At 36.4% G+C, this 18,223-nt stretch overlaps 1 protein-coding gene across 1 annotated transcript; it reads left to right on the top strand.

The window, feature by feature from the left end:
* Window positions 1-9,324: 9,324 nt before the first annotated feature.
* Window positions 9,325-10,281, top strand: OR2T1 (olfactory receptor family 2 subfamily T member 1). Its single transcript, XM_065935056.1, has one exon. It carries the CDS (start codon window positions 9,325-9,327, stop codon window positions 10,279-10,281), a length of 957 nt encoding a protein of 318 aa, XP_065791128.1.
* Window positions 10,282-18,223: the final 7,942 nt, after the last annotated feature.

The raw sequence follows: 18,223 nt of genomic DNA on the forward strand, positions 1-18,223 counted from the left end.
AACATATCATCTTCTATTATATGAAAAATCTCTTTGTTCCTTTTCTCTTTTGGTTATTTAAAGTTCTTGTACCTTGCTGAATTTTGATTTTAATAAATTTTGTATGAGTATTTCCACATTTGATGGCGTAGTGACCAAGAACTCACTCATACTCTCCACCTTTGAAGGACCTACCCTACCCTGAATGACTGTCTGGAGAGGATCCAGCTCTACGTAAGTGACAGATATTTTTCTACAGTTACAACAAAGTTTATAATAATATTAAACATTTTTTGGTCTTTTTATATCAATGACATGTATTTCATCCTTTAAGCATACCAAGAGACATGTAACATGCTGCTTTTAATAGGTAGCATTCAGATTAAATTCTTGAGAAAAAGATTTGAGAACTATGAGTTGATGAGGTTAAACAAGGAGGGATGAATCAAGGAAAAATGAATCACTTTATGACTTTTTTAAAAGTAAATAATTGGATTTAGAGGTTTGAAGTTTTATCTAAACAACAAGAAATCCTTGATTAAATTGAGTAATTCAGTGAATCATCTAGAAGCTTCTGCAATATTTAAAACAACTTTGTACATTCCTCTCCACCTGTTATCTTAACGAAAATCCAGGTCTTTTGAAATTGTGCAGTAAGATAACAGATGATAAATCAAACTCTGATGAGCATGTAGCCTAGTTTTTTCTCAATGGCACATTAAATATCTGGTGAATAAGGAAATGGCTGAGTTTCCATAGCATATCTTAGGAGTTTGACTGAACAGATTCTCATTGCATGATATAAACAAAATTTGTGCAAGCTAAATCTTGAGATATAAAGGCAGGGTTGTCTACAACTCAGGAACTGCAAATCTCAGGTTACAAGCTCAATGGGGGCCCTCCAACCCAACTGCAAGTACATTGAGAAGCAGATACTTATTTCACTTTCTTTCTGGGAGTGATCTAGAACATGCATTACAAATCTTAGGTTTGGAAGTGCTATTAAATGAAACTGTGCAAAGAATTTTTTTTTTATATAAACTATTTATCTATCTCTGTGTTTAACCTTAGCAAAATCTTTACTCTCCTTTTTAAGTAAATTTAATAGTTAAAGTAAAATTTAGCCTTATGAATTAGATGAGACAGGGAAAGAACTATTTGAAGGACTAAATGAAAAACTTGCACTGAATCATAGTTTACAGAACACATATATAAACCAGATATAAAAACAAACAAGTAAAAATGTTTCCAGGGTATTTGGTTCTGGAAAATTCAATCCTAGAATAATGTCTTCTTTTTTTTTTTTTTTTTCTTACCATTTAAGGAAATTAATTGTTTTATATTTCTAGAGTATGATAACACATTTACAGGAGACTTGGAAAATACAGAATAAGATTACATATAGTTCCTAGAGTATGTCTTGAAATTGAGATACTGAATTTTAAAACAGATATTGCCAAAGATCATCCCAAATGAATACAGGAGAGGAGTACTTTTGCAAGAAATGTATAGATTAATGCACATAAGTATTGGAAAGCATAAGCTGACACAAAGAATGGTGTTTTTCCACTTTCTAATCACGTTCTTTTTCAGTTTATCTTTTCTGACTCTAAAGTCTTGTTCATGTTATGAATGGCTGAATGTTACAAAGTAAAGAAACTGCCTCTGAGTGGATCTAGAGGACAGAGAAGGAGGATTTATGAGCAGCTTTTAATTTAAGTGAACACAGAATTTCCTAGCAAAGGGGCTGTTGTCCTGAAGGACCGTGGAGTATGCTCTCTAATTTGGCAGAAAGTTCATCAGTGGTCACATGTAAGCAGAGGAGGGCTGTAATTTACAACATTGAGATACCAATGTCACTTGATTTAAAGGACAGGCTTGGTGATCATTCCAGTCCTAGGATGGAATTGCATCCTAACTTAAACTGGGTAGCAAAAAGTCATTTGCAACCATCCTGATTCAACCAAATGTCTACACCCCCCAAAAATAGGAGCTACTAGTAGCAATTGTCTCTGGATGTAATAAATGCATCACTTTCACTTGATGGGTGGTATAGTATAATAAAAAAGAATTTAAGTAAGTCTTAAAGATAGTTTAACTTGCCAGTTTTGCTCAATAACTCTTCTTTGTTATGATATCATAATTTGCAGGTTGAGCATAAATATGCTTCTCAAAATTATTAAGTTCTCATTAGTGTGATGCACACACTTTTCTGAGAATATACAACAGAGTATTTCCTTCAACCTAAGAGATATCTGAGGAAAAAATACAGAATCTATATGCTGAATTATTCTCACCCGGAGCACCAGAGTTCTTAGATTTGACATTCAGAAGGTATTTACAATTCAAATTCATAGAGTTTAGATCTATGCATAGATTGCTTAAAGAAAAGTAGGGCGTTTTTACACATTTACTAATTACTTTAAAATAAGACATATGTGTATAGCATTAATTTTTTACTTTGCAGTTGTATAAATATTTTCACCCATAATTGAGAGTAGGAGGAGAAGAGTGCGACAGAGGATGAGATGGTTGGATAGCATCATCAATTCAATAGACATGAGTTTGAGCAAATTCTGGGAGATAGTGAAGGTCAGGGGAGCCTGGCATGCTGCCATCCATGGTGTCACAAAGAGTGGGACACGACTTAAGAACTGAACAGTGGATTTCTTATTTTATCTATAGGGTAATCTTAAGTGTTGTCATCTAAATTTACTACAAATGAAAAGTGAAGATTAGACAATGTAGGAACAGAACCAGATACACAAAATTAATTTTTGTCATGGGTTGATGCTGTTGTCCAGTTGCTAAGTCCTCTCTAACTCTTTGGAACCCCATGGACTGCAGCATTTCAAGCTTCCCTGTACTTCACTATCTCCAAGAGTTTACTCAAATTCACGTCCTCTGACTCACTCATATTGTCTAACCATCTCATCCTCTCTACCCACCTTTTTTTTTTTTTTTTTTTTTTTTTTTGCTTTCAATCTTTCCCAGCATCCGGGTCTTTTGCAATGAGTCAGCTTTTCCCATAAGGTTAGGAAAGTAGCATAAATCCTTCCAATGAATATTCAGGGTTGATTTCCTTTAGTATTGATTGGTTTGCTCTCCTTGCAGTTTAAGGGACTCTCAAGAGTCTTCTTCAGCACCACATTTGGAAAGCATCAATTCATTGGCACTTAGCCTTCTTTATGGTCCAACTCTCATATATGTACATGACTCCTGGAAAAACCATAGCTTTGACTACATGAACTTTCATCTGCAAAGTGAGGTCTGTGCTTTTAAAAATGCTTTCTAGATTTGTCATAGCTTTCCTTTCAAGGAACAAGCATCTTTTAGTTTTATGGCTGCAGTCAATCTGCAGTGATTTTGGAAACCAAGAAAATAAACTTTGACACTAACTCTAACTTTTCCCCTTTTATTTGCCATGGAGTAATGGACTGGAAGACATGATCTTAGTATTTCAAATGTTCAGTTTTAGCCCACTTTTTTCCACTCTCTTCTTTCAACCTTATCTAGAAGCTTTTTAATTCCTCTTTGTTTTCTGCCATTAGAGTGGTATCAGTTGTATATCTGAGATTGTTGATATTTCTCACAGCAATCTTGATTCCAGCTGTGACCCATCCAGTCCTGCATTTCACATGATATGCTATGCATAAAAGTTAAATAAACAGGGTGACGATGTATAGCCTTGATGTACTCCCTTCTCAATTTTGAACCAGTTAAATGTTCCGTGTAAGGAACTGTTGCTTTTTGACCTGCATTCAGGCTTCTCAGGAGAAGATAAGGTGGTCTGATATCCCCATCTCCTTAAGAATTTTCCAGTTTGTTGTAATCCACACAGTCAAAGACTTTAGCATAGTCAATGAAGCAAAAGTGAATGTTTTCCTGGAATTCCCTTGCTTTTTCCTATGATTCAATGGATGTTGGCAATTCAATCTCTGGTTCCTCTACCTTTCTAAACCCAACTTGTACATCTGCAAGTTTTTGAGTCACATACTATCAAGGCCTAGCTTGAAGAATTTTGAGCATAACCCTTGTTGTTGTTCAGTTGTTCAGGCATGTCTGACTCTTCATAACCTCATGAACTATAGCACTCAGGCTTCCCTGTCCTTCCCTATCTTCCAGAGTTTGCTCAGACCCATGTCCATTGAGTTGATGATGCTGTACAATCATCTCATCCTCTGTTGTCCCCTTCTCCTCCTGCCTTCAACCTTTCTCAGCATCAGGGTCTTTTCCAATGAGTCAGTTCTTCTCATAAGTTGCCCAAAGTATTGGGGTTTCAGCTTCAGCATCAGTCCTTCCAATGAATATTCAGGGCTGATTTCCTTTAGGATTTATTGATTTGATCTCTTGCAGTCCAAGGGACTCTCAAGAGTCTTCTCCAACACTATGGTTCAAAAGCATCAATTCTTCAGTGCTCTGTTTTCTTTATGGTTCAACTCTCACATCTGTACATGACTACTGGAAAAACCATAGCTTTGACTATACAGATGTTTGTCAGCAAAGTGATGTCTCTGTTTTTTAATACACTGTCTAGGTTTGTCATAGCTTTCCTTCCAAGGAGCAAATGTCTTTTTAACTTCATGACTGCAGTCAGCACCGCTAGTGATTTTGGAGCCCAAGAAAATAAAGTGTGTCACTGTTTCCATGGTTTCCCCATCTATTTTCCCTGAAGTGATGGAAACAGATGCCATGATCTTAGTTATTTGAATGTTGAATTTTAAGCCAGCTTTTTCATTTCCCTCTTTCACCTTAATCAAAAGGCTCTTTAGTTCCTCTTCCCTTTCTGCCATTTGATCTCTGATTTCTCTGTCTTTTCAATCCACCTTGCACATCTGGTAGTTCTTGGTTCACATGCTACTGAATCAATTGAAGGATTTTGCTTGAACAAAATCCTTTCCTTTTAGCTTGAAGGATTTTGAGAATTAACTCGCTAGCATGTGAAATGGGTGCAATTGTGCAGTAGCTTGAACATTCTTTGGCATTGCCGTTCTTTAGATTTGGAATGAAAACTGACCTTTTACAGTCCTCTGGCCACTTCTGAGTTGCCCAAATTTACTGGCATATTGAGTGCAGCCCTTTAATTGTATCATCTTTTAGGATTTGAAATAGCTTTGCTGGAATTCCATCACCTCCAATAGCTTTGTTGGTAGTAATGCTTCTTAAGTTCTTCTTGACTTCAAACTCCAGGATATCCGGCTCTAGGTAAGTGACCACACCATCGTGGTTATTCCAGTCTTTAAGTCCTTTTTTTTGTTTGTTTGTTTAGTTCTTCTATCTGGTCACCACTTCCTAATCTCTTCTACCTCTATTAGGTCCTTATAATTTCTGTCCTTTATCATGCCCATCCTTGCATGAGATGTCCCTTGATATCTCCAATTTTCTTGAAGAGATCTCTAGTCATTCCCATTCTATTGTTTTCCTCTACTCCTTTGTACTGTTCATTGAAGAAAGTCTTCTTATCTCCCCTTCCTTTTCTCTGGAATTCTGTATTCAGTTGTGTATATCTCTCCCTTTCTCCTTTGACTTTCAAATCTCTTCTTTACTCAGCTATTTTTGTAAGAGCTCCTCAGACAACCACTGTGCCTTCTTACATTTCTTTCTCTGTAGGATGATTTTGGTTACTGCCTCCTGTGTAATGTTATAAACCTCCATATCCATGGTTCTTCTGACACACTGTCTACCAGATCTAATCCCTGAATCCTTTTGTCACATCTACTGCATAATCATTAGGGATTTGATTTAGGTCATACTTGAAAGGCCTAGTGATTTTCCCTACTTTCTTCAGTGTAAGCCTGAAATTTGCAATAAGGAGCTCATGACCTGAGCAACAGTCAGCTCAAGGTCTTGTTTTTGCTGACTATGTAGAGCTTCTCCATCACTGGCTGCAAAGAATATAATCAATCTCATTTTGATATTGACCAACTGGTGATGTCCATGTGTAGAATCATCTTTTGTGCTGTTGGAACATCTCTTGTGCTCTTGGAAAATGATGTTTGATATGTGTGCTTTATTTTGTCAAATTTGCTCTTGACAAAACTGTTAGCCTTTGTTCTGCTTCATTTTGTACTCCAAGGCCAAACTTGCCTGTTACTCCAGGTATCTTTTGACTTCCTTTTTGCCTTCCAGTCCCCTATGGTGAAATGACATCTTTTTTGTGTTAGTTCTAAAAGATCTTGTAGGCCTTCATAGAACTGTTAAGCTTCAGCTTCTTCAACATCAGTGGTTGGGGCAAAGACTTAGATTACTGTGACGTTGACTGGTTTGCCTTGGAAACAAACCAAGATCACTCTGTCATTTTTGAGATTGCCCCCAACTACTGCATTTTAAACTCTTTTGTTGATTATGATGACTACTCCATTTCTTATAAGGGATGCTTGCCCACAGCAGTAGATATATTGGTCATGTGAATTAAATTCTCCCAGCTCATTTTAGTTCACTGATACCTAAGATATCAATGTTTACTCTTGCCATCTCCTGTTTGACCACTTCAAATTTACCTTGATTCATGGATTTGACATTCCAATTTCCTATGCAATATTGTTTTTTATATCATTGAACTTTGCTCTCACCACTAGATGCATTCATAACTGAGCACCCTTTCTGCTTTGGCCTAGCCTTTTCATTTTTTCTGGAGCTGTTAGTAATTGCCTTCCTCTCTTCTTCAGTGATCCTTCCACCTTGAGGCTCATCTTCTGATGTCATATCTTTTCACCTTTCTTACTGTTGATGAGGTTCTTGTGACACGACTATTGGAATTTTTTGCATTTCCTACCCCAGTGGACCACTTGTTTGTCAGAACTCTCCTCTATGACGCATCTTTCTTAGGTGGCCCTGCATGGCATAGCTCATAGCTTCATTGAGTTATGCAAGCCTCTTCACCACTACAAGGCTGTGATCCATGAAGAAAACATCATGGTTAGGAGAAATCAATTCATTTGATTCCAAATTTTGTTTTACTGTATGTCTATCACATCCTTTCATAAAAAAAAAAGATCCTATATAAAGTAACAGAATCATTTCAGGCATTTTCTAATTATTCTCATTTTTATTAAATCAAAACGAAGTAATATAACCTGTGCGCAGAAGAAATTCACATATAGCCTCATTACTTTACCCCATAATGAGATTGTAGATAATAAATGTAATCAAATGGGGTTGTTCTCTAACAACTTAGACTTTTTAATGTGCAGTTAAGAAGGTAATGCCAGTTTCCTGACATAGGAAGAAGTCTTTGGAGTTGCCTATGTTATTGCTTGAAATATAAGGCCAGGTAGGAAAATATATATATATATATATATATATGGCAGCAGAGAATGTTTAAAAGATTTAGAAATGAATGTGAATGGAGAACAAAGAGAGATATTTGATTCTGTAAAGCAAATATAACTTCCTCTCTGTTTGTAGTGCCTTAGTACAAGAGAAAAGAAAAAAAAAAAAGAAAAAACAGAAATATGGGAGTTGTGAAAGCAGTTAAAACATTATTAATGTTTAAGCTTTTCCATAAACTAGACAGAATTTTTCCTTTAGATGCATAGTCTAATAGTATTCATTAATTGGAAATTTAACAGCCAAAGGAAAATAGGGCCAGTTGAAATGATAATAAAATCATACACAGTGTCACGAAAATATATGATATCTGGCACCAAAGATTTTAAAATTAGCAAGAAAATAAAGTAAAAAAGGAGAAGAACAGAGTTTACCTTCTTAAAAATCAGCAGTCTAAGTTATAATAATTAAGACAATATTCTCTTGATTATGAGTAATCTTCACTGGTCACACTAATGATTCAGTTCAGTTCAGTTGCTCAGTCGTGTCTTTGCGACCCCATGGACTGCAGCACACCAGGCCTCCTTGTCCATCACCAACTTCTGGAGCCTGCTCTAACTCATGTCCATTGAGTCGGTGATGCCATCCATTAATGATTACCTATAGTTGAAAATTTAACTATACACATTTAACAATTCACATTTTGGGCACACTTTACTTGATGGCTAGCATAAACGTCTATTTGTTGTTCTGGGCTATAAGAACACAGAATGAATTGAGACTGCTTGCTTCATAAACCCCTGCCACCAACATCATGTATGACTATGGGAATATTACTTTTAAATCTGCCATTAGTGAAAGGGGGTTTTATAGTTTCTCACATCTAAGGTTTACTGTGAAGCTTGATGAGTCAATAGATATGAAGCACAAGGCACAAACTGTTCAGAATACCATTATAATTATGTCAATAGTGTTATTTTTCTGTGAACTTGACTCAAATTCTCATATTTTTGGTATATTTAGAAGGAACATAGACTAATTCGATCAATTTAACTTTCAAACACGTTGATAAACTGTATCTCACCTTGACATTTTTAACTCCAAGCACATGAAAACTTGTCCTTAACTTTCAAAACTTTTGTTGTGGAATTTTTCCTTTATCATCACCAGAAGTTATATAGGACACAGTCAATGAATTCTTCTTAGTTATGAATTACTAGGAAAGATATTCCAGTTTCCAAAAACAATAGGTCAGTTGTTCAATATATAAGTCTTTGTGTCAGTCCTGAATCCTAACTGCTAATGCTCCATGCTAATACTAATCATAATCCTAATGCTAATTATTCATCATCTTAAATGAAAGTTAATTTTCAAAAAATAAAAAATAATTCTGTAACAGTGAATGCCTCTTGTATGAGATGATCTTTTCACATCTGGATTTGAGAGAGTAATTTCCATTACCCACTTTACTTCCTCTATTCAATTTTGTCTGCAATATAGATGAATTGACACCAAGAAAACACTTATAGACATTGACTTGCAGCCCAAATGGTAAATTACTTATATTTGTGGGTAAAAGTCAGACACACACTGTGCACAGCCAGTCCCGAGATGTTTTGAAGATAGTGCTGATAATTGTAACAATAAAGATACACTGAATAAGGATAGCATCCAAGGTAGTATTTTCACACACAGAGATGCACACACATATGCAAGAGACCAGGTTATGTTTAACTACTATATATCATGGTGTGCATCCTTAAGTGTTATATGTATCACTGCTGTATGATAGTATCTGCTGATGTCATCTTGTCCAATGATTTAAAGAACTATTGATTTAAAATAATTTTGCTTAAAACCCTTCTAGAATAGACTAGTTGCTAAGTATCAAAATAGCAAAGTAATATGAAGAAAAATATGTTAAATGTTTTCTTCCAACTTTTAGAAATATAGCAAAGTAATAAACTTTTAGAAACTTACTTCTTAACAAACAATCTATATGCTGTATTAATTCCTTGCAAATATCATGGTTTTATTTGAAAGAGTCTAGGTCACAGCAGTGCCCTCATGGAATCAATGGAAGAGTACAACACATCCTCTACAGACTTTACCTTCATGGGGTTGTTCAATAGAAAGGAAACATCAGGCCTGCTTTTTGCCATCATCTCTATTATATTTTTTACTGCACTGATGGCCAACGGGGTCATGATATTTCTGATCCGTACTGACTCGCACCTCCACACTCCCATGTACTTCCTACTTAGCCACCTCTCCTTCATTGACATGATGTACATCTCTACCATTGTGCCCAAAATGTTGGTAGATTACCTACTGGATCAGAGGACCATCACCTTTGTGGGATGCACAGCTCAACACTTCCTCTACCTCACTCTTGTGGGAGCTGAGTTCTTCCTGTTGGGTCTCATGGCCTATGACCGCTACGTGGCCATCTGCAACCCGCTCCGCTATCCAACCCTAATGAGCCGCCGTGTTTGCTGGATGATTATAGCAGGTTCCTGGTTTGGGGGCTCTTTAGATGGCTTTCTTCTAACTCCCATAACCATGAGTTTCCCCTTCTGCAACTCTCGGGAGATTAACCACTTCTTCTGTGAGGCACCTGCAGTCCTGAAATTGGCTTGTGCAGACACAGCTCTCTATGAGACAGTGATGTATGTGTGTTGTGTCTTGATGCTGCTGATTCCTTTCTCTGTGGTGATTGCCTCCTATGCTCAAATCCTGACCACAGTCCACCGCATGAGCTCAGTGGAAGGGAGAAAGAAGGCATTTGCCACCTGTTCATCTCACATGACCGTGGTGACCTTGTTCTATGGGGCTGCCATGTACACGTACATGCTGCCACACTCTTACCACAGGCCAGAACAAGACAAAGTCTTCTCTGTGTTCTACACCATCCTCACACCCATGCTGAATCCACTCATCTACAGTTTGAGAAACAAAGATGTGACTGGAGCTATGAAGAGGGTGCTGGGCAGGTTCAAGGGTACACAGAGAGTGTCAGGGGATGCTTTTTGACACTTGACTCCTTCCTATACAAATGGTGAATGGGAGCCTCTTTGACCAATGTGGCCATGCTCAGTGAAAGATTAAACTGGAGGATAGGTTCAAATGTGCAGAAAAAAATCCTTACAAAAAAATGTGTCTTCTTGGTCTCCTTTCCTTCATCTTCCTTTCCTCCTGCCCTATTCATATGTATTCAAAATAAATGCTCCATGATTTCCAGAAACACAAACTAAAACTGCAATTTTACCTTTCAGAGGTAAAATAAATTGCATGAGATTTTAGATAGCATGAAGTATGTTAAGGAGTGCAAGAGAGAAGATGGCACTACAAACATGCATGATTCTAGTGTATAAATAGAGCTCACCATCTAAGGATGAGAGAAATCTTTTTTTTCTCTAGGTTTATATTAATACTCTGATCCAGCCATTTAGGAAGGCGGATGGATAGCTAACTATACATCACAGATGTCAGATGGTAGGAAAATTCACTGAGCCTATTTTCTCAAGAAGCCATTATATTTACTAAAATCATTAGGTGATTTTTTTTTTTTATTTTATGTAGAAAAAAGTATTTAACTTGTTTGCAACACATTGTCAATAACTATTTGTGAGAGAAGCTAAAATTTGTGGAAGAGAGCAAATGACATTGTCCAGAGAAGACAACATGACAGAACTCTTTCCCTGAAAGCATTTCTAAGATGTTGGAGAAACATCAGTTCAGTTCAGTTCAGTTGCTCAGTCGTATCTGACTCTTTGCAGCCCCATGAATCGCAGCACGTCAGGCCTCCCTGTGCATCACAAACTCCCGAAGTTTAGTCAAACTCATCATGTCCATCGAGTCGGTGATGCCATTCAGCCATCTCATCCTCTGTCGTCCCCTTCTCCTCCTGCCCCCAATCCCTCCCAGCATCAGGGTCTTTCCAATGAGTCAACTCTTCACATGAGGTGGCCAAAGTATTGGAGTCTCAGCTAATGCATCAGTCCTTCCAATGAACACCCAGGACTGATCTCCTTTAGGATGGACTGGTTGGATCTCCTTGCAGTTCAAGGGACTCTCAAAAGTCTTCTCCAACACCACAGTTCAAAAGCATCAATTTTTCGGCACTCAGCTTTCTTCACAGTCCAACTCTCACATCCATACATGACCATTGGTAATATATGCTATCTAGGTTGGTCATAACTTTCCTTCCAAGGAGTAAGCGACTTTTAATTTCAAGGCTGCAATCACCATCTGCAGTGATTTTGGAGCCCCAAAAAATAAAGTCTGACACTGTTTCCACTGTTTCCCCATCTATTTCCCATGAGAAACATACAGAGGTACAATTTAGAAAGATACTAAAAGAATTTTTCAAATATGTCACAAATTAAGACATGTGGCATCTTACCTTATCAAGATTAAGCATGTCAGTCATATAATAGAAGTTAGGTCATAGTTCACATCCATAGCCCCACTGAACCAAGAATTGAGAACAGAAAGGATGTGACAAATCATGTTCACATACTATAAGACTCTATAAAGTATTCATTCAAGGATAAAAGGGGCAACTTTACTAAATTCCTTACGTTTATTTTCATATTGGTAAATCTGTCCAAAACTTAGCAACTTAAACATCTTGTCAGATTCATAGACCTCATAATAAATGAAGAACTCATTGTGAGTTCTAATTTACTGATGAGAAAAATTGGGGTCAAGGAATTCTTTGGAGTAATATTTTTTTTTCTGTTTTAAAAGTAGACTTATTTTTAAGAACAGTATTAGTTTAACAGAAAAATTAAGTTGAAGGTACAGAGTAGGGTAACATTTCAATTAATGCCCTAAATTGCAGGATTTCAGGAATGTGATTAATGGAATATGTATCTTTCAGATACAGGTCCCTCATTCGTTCATTCGGCGTAGATGTTAATACAATAGACAAAGCGCTCTCACTCAAAGCGTTATATTTCAGTTGGGCCAATACAATGAAAAGAAAGTACAAGCAAGAAAACCAGCAAACAATTTATATTTCCATCACATTGTATGTAACTGCAGTTGCCAAGACTGAACATATCCATAACTTATGCCCTAGGAGGTACATACCTGGGTAAATTTCTAACAGATATATATACATAAGCTTCACCAGATGTCATGTGGCAACAAACAAAAAATCAGAAGCTACCCAAAAGCTCACTGATGGTGAAATGAGACTTCAATTGTGACATATCCAATATAACAAGTGTTGCAGCACCACTAGTAACAACATGGATTTATCTCAAAAATGTAATGTTGGACATGAAACAAGTTGTTACAAAAGCGTGTATTTATATAAAATACAGATCCAGCAAGACTAACCCATGCTTTAGGAAGGTTAGTGGTTGGTATGGTGCATGAGAAGACTTCCTGTGCTGGTGGTTTTCTGTTTCTAGATGTGGATACATGATATGCTCAGTGTTTATTTTGAAAAAGAATTGATCAAGTCCAAATTTTTGTATGTTTAAAAATTTTTACATTTATAATACTTTAATAAAAAAGTTTATATATTGATATCATATTGTCTTTATTTATAAGATCTTGAAAATTTACTCAGTTGAATTCTTTTTTTTTTTTTTTTTTTTAGAATGTTGGTGGGAGTGTAGTAATCTGAAGGCAACTTCTGATAACTTCAAGGACAACATGCACACGGGCACCCACAAACACTTTGAGTTCTCTGACATTTTTGCCATTTCTTAGGGTTTGCCATTTCTTAGGTTGCCATTTCTCTTGTGTTGAGCACCACCCTCTTTCTGTTGAGCCACTGATTTAATTGACTTTTTAACCCCAGAGCAGGTCATCTTGAGCTAACAGAAGCTTCCACACTGAACCCAAGCCCCTAAACCTCTATTCAGTATGCAGTTACCCTTCTGGTTGGCATCCTCAGACCTCAGTTCTGTCCTCAGACTCCACTTTAGGAATTGCTGGTGGTTCCATCAGCAGTCCTAGGTTTGATTGGAATCCCAGTCCACAGGCCCTAGTCTGTAGATTCAGTTCTTTTCTCTGTCCCCAGTTCCACACTGGGCATTGCTGGTGGTACACACAGGCCTACTACAGGCCAGTTCATGGTAACATCTCTTTGGTTTCTACTGGTCTGTTAAATTTTAACCTCAAATAAAACTGTTACAGTGAGTGCTGCCTATTACTCAGACTCCATGTAACAATAAATTTTTCATGGAATGGTTTAGGTTGACACAAAGTCACCTGCCACCTCAAGAAAATTCCTGTGCATTGATGTACACTAGAAAACATCACACAATACCCAACCTAGTGGTATAACTGCTTAGGTATTAGGTTGGCTTTGAAAGATTCAAAAGCTAAGGAAATGGGATTCTCAAATTCCAAAGAATTGAGTGTGTGACCTTCCAACACATCTGCTTTATTTATGTATAATAACTCAATACCCTTTGTTTGGATATCATCTGTACCTTGTGACTTGGATTAACACCTTTATTTGCCTAAATTCTGAAGACATTTAAGTGCATTGTATCACATTTCACCTTGGCTAATAGGATATCTACTCATTAGTCCCTCAATTGATCTGGTCAATAAATAATAACATATTTTACATTAAAAATCTGATACCAAGTACCTATGATTTCAGTTAATGGAAAGTCAGATTATGACTAAAATTCTGAGACTATTACAATGACTGCTTCATAGAGAGTGAATGGTAGGAGAAAAAAACACATTAAAGCAGAAAGACCTTTTTGGCTGTCTTTCATATGTTCTGAAGAAAGATGCTCCTCTTGCAGCTTAGAGTTTCAGAACTAAATATGTTAAGATGTACTGTAACATATTTTGAAGGCATGTATAATAGAAGCAGATATTGAGTTTGGGGTGTGAAGGAAATAGAACCAAGAAGAACTTCTACATAGCAGGCCTGAGCAATAAAGTAGATGGTGAACATCTTTGTTGAAACAGAGTGAAGCAGGGTTTGTGCATAGAATTAAGAGTTCTTTTTTAAGAATGTTAAATTTCAAATGTCTGCTGAGTATCTAAGTGGAGATACAATATAAAAAGCTGGATATTTTAATCTGTATATAATTTGAGTTACTAAGGGTAAAGGTAGGCTGTAGGAGTCATTTCATGCAGATGAATGCAAAGACATGCTTATCCTCCTGCTCAGGTTTAGTTGCTCAGTCATGTCCAACTCTTTGCAGTCCTTTGGATTGTAGCCCGCCAGGCTCCTCTGTCCATGGATTTTTCAGGCAGGAATACTGAAATGGGTTGCCATTTCTTCCTCCAGATGATTTTACCAACCCAGAGACTGAATTCGCATCTCCTGTGTCTCCTGCATTGGCAGGTGGAGTCTTTGTTTCTCGGCAGTTAGAAATTAGGTTAAAAGATATACCTAGAGAGGCATTGTATAGATAGAGAAGAAATGAAAACTGAAGAACTTGGTCAAGGAAATTTCAATGTATTGATGTCAGGCCATGGAATAGGTGGCAATAGTTGTTAGAAAAGATGTGAAAGGGAAGAGTCCACCATCTGAAATACTGGGTGTAGTAGACTAATGTGAAACAGAAAGTTGAACACCTGAGTAACCAAGTTCATAGACACATTTATTCTCTCTAGAGATATTTCCATGGCATGATTGAGAACACCCTATAAAGTGTGTTTATAAACACCCTACAAACACCCTATCAGAACAAAGGTGAAGTTATATCTTGAGAGTTATGTGGGGTTAAGGTAAGGTTTAGCAATTCTTTTGGGTATGAATAATATTAATACTATTTGGGTTTTGTCAGTCAATCCTAAAGGAAATCAACTCTGAATATTTATTGCAAGGACTGATGCTGAAGCTGAAGCTCCAATACTTTGGCCACCTGATGCAAAGGGCCAACTCATGGGAAGAGACCCTGATGCTGGGAAAGATGAAGGCAAAACGAGAAGTGGGTGTCAGAGGATGAATGGTTAGCCCCAGTGGCTCAATGGACATGAATATGAGCAAGCTGTGGGAGATAATGAAAGACAGAGAAGGCTGGTATGCTACAGTCCATGAGGTCACAAATAGTCCGACATGACTTAGTGACTCAGGAAAAACAGCAACAATTTAGATTTTGACAAGAAATGTCTGGTGTTGAAGGAAAAATCAAGTGATTCCAGAGAGGAGTATTTCAGGATGAAGGTTTGTTAATTGGGAAAGAGATCGGAATACAGAGTCCAGTTGGAAGGTTTAATTTTGAATGGGAACAGAAACACTTCCTCATAAAAAACAAGGTTAGATTACATAAAATGAGGAAAAGGAAAATTAAATATTTTTAACTTGTTCCCTTACTTCCATTATTTCTACTCCCTAATCCATCACTATTATGCAGCTACCTGCTTATTTATTTTTTTCTTTTAACACACACCTAATAGATGAATTTCTATGGTCTTGGAGACACTATCTATGACAGCCAAATTTTTGGTTGAAATTATTATTTGAGTTCTTTTAAACTATTAGTTTGAATGATTTAAGCAGAAGAATGTAAAAAATTCTAAATCCCACAGTTAGAAACTTCACAAATTTTTGACATTTTGCCCTTCAGTCTTGACCTGTCTCATTTACTGAGAATTGATAGCAAAGCTCACAGTCTGCAGTCCATTTACAGTGTTATTTGCTTGGAATTTCTGAATTTGTGGCTACCTGGATTTAATGTCATTACAGAAGAATGTGATGGGTGACTAAATTGTGTTAACTTATACAAACTGCTTCTGTGCTTTGTCCTGAGTATTCAATAGATCAGATATCTGGTTAGCACATGACCAACTAGTTCTCCTTTCTTTTTTTCTTCATAGCTTTATCACTTAGGTATGCATCCCTAAAAATCATAGTTTATTTTTGCCTATTTTTGAACTTAAAAATATTGCTATGCCACATTTATTGTTTTCATGTTTGGTTATTTCACTGAATATTGCCTTTATGACATTAATCTTTTTTTCTTTATTGGTATAGATGCAGTTTACTCACTTTTCCTTAGTGTTTGGCATTCCATTGAATGAATATATTCCAGTTGATCTATATCCATTCTATGGTTTTTAGGCACATTTTTTATTTCCAGTTTTGTCTATCTGAAATAATTTTGCTTTTGATATTTTTGTACCTGTGTTCTCACACACAAATGGCCCCAAAATAGGGTGTATACCTAAGAGTGAAATTTATGGAAAGTAAAGTTTGCACACCTTAAAATCTACTACAATTTGTATTTCAAAATAACTATGCCAATTTATAATCCACCTAGCAGTGTAGCTCTTTATTTGATTAATATTTGGTATTGACTGAATTTTCTATTATCTGTTGATTATATAATGCTACCCAACATGGTTTTAGTATCTACTTATTTGATTTCTAATGTATTTGAATAATTCATTTGTTTTCCAGTCACTTAGATTTCTTTTGTAAAGTGCCTACTTTTTACCCATTTTTAATTAGATTTCTGCTTTTTTTAAAAGATGCACACAATTTTAAAAAAAAAATGAATATGCTCTGTATTTTTAGTTTGTTACATAATGTACAGCTGGTGACATTTGCATTTTTGATTCTCATCTATATGTAAATAGAATTATCAATATTTTTTAATGTCAGTGTGTTTATGTCTTATTTAATTAATTATTCTACAACAATAAAGGGGCTTCCCAGGTGGCTCTAATGGTAAAGAACCTACCTGCCAATGCAGGAAATGTAAGAGGTGGACGCGATCCCTGGGTCAGGAAGATTCCCTGGAGGAGGGCATGGCAACCCACTCTAGTATTCTCACCTGGAGAATTCCATGAACAGAGGAGCTTGGCTGGCTACAGTCCATAGGGTCACCAAAGTCAGACATGACTGAAGCGACTTAGCACACATAACAATAAAGTCATGAAGATATTCTTCTGTTTTGTCTTCTAAAGACTCATTTAAAAAAGTTCTTCACATTTTTATTTCTAACCAACTAGAATGATTTATATAGTATAAGAAGCAAAGCAAATTTTTCATTTTCCATATGGATAATTTTTCCAGCACAGTGAATTGATAAAGTTTCCATTTTTTCTAATCTGCAATGACATCTCTGTTGTTTTCAAATCACACACTTTATATATATAAAGTGTTTTCTGTTCTTGATGTCTGCAATTTCGGTCCCCTCATTTTTTCATATGGCCTCTCTATTCAGGATTTACACCTAATCACTTTAGTGACCTCCACATGGGTAAATCCAATAATTAATTCTCAGGCTTAATTGTATTTGACCCATCAGGAGCATTTTGTCATCAACTGAGGATATGTGTTTTGTTGCTTGTTTACTTGTCTTTAGCTTGGCTTCAGGTGTACTATATTGTTATGGTTTTATTTCATCCTTATTGATTTTTGTTTGCTTTTCCTTCTAAAATCTTTATTTTTTCATTGTTTCCTTTATTCTGGCTCACTTCTTAACATTGCAGTGCCTCCAGCTCAGTTATTTGTCTTTCTATATGTATTTCCTGATCAGCTCTTCTAGCTTATTGGTTTATTCCTATAATATCTATATAATGATGACTCCAGTTCAGACCTCTTTCCTGATTTCCAGACCCACCCATTCAACTGCTTACTTGATACGGTCACTTAGATATATAATTGTTTTTACAAATACACCTTTCATCAAACATGTAGACATTTCTAGGCCCACCAATAGCAGTTAATCCCTTCCTGCAGCTCTATGTGAACACTTGAGTTAATCTCTGAAACTTTTCTTTCTTTTGATAACCATATACAGTCAGTGAGCAATTCTAGTTGGTTCTATCTTCAGATTACTTCTAGTCTCTAGCCACTTCTGAAATAGGCTCCAGGTTTATCTTAGTCCCCTAACAGATATTTCCAAAGCAGGAGCTAAAGTGAAGACCCATCAAATCATGACACTTCTGTGGTTAAAACCCTGCTATAGCTTGCTGTTTCACAGTTTAAGTCTTAGTGAAATCTAAAATCTTTGCAATAAGCCTCAAGGACCCC

Source organism: Muntiacus reevesi, chromosome 1 (assembly GCF_963930625.1).
Source record: "Muntiacus reevesi chromosome 1, mMunRee1.1, whole genome shotgun sequence".
In the NCBI taxonomy this organism is placed as follows: domain Eukaryota; kingdom Metazoa; phylum Chordata; class Mammalia; order Artiodactyla; family Cervidae; genus Muntiacus; species Muntiacus reevesi.

What these genes read in the sequence shown, in the direction of transcription:
- OR2T1 (XM_065935056.1), top strand. Translation starts at nt 9,325, where the DNA reads ATGGAAGAGTACAACACATCCTCTACAGACTTTACCTTCATGGGGTTG.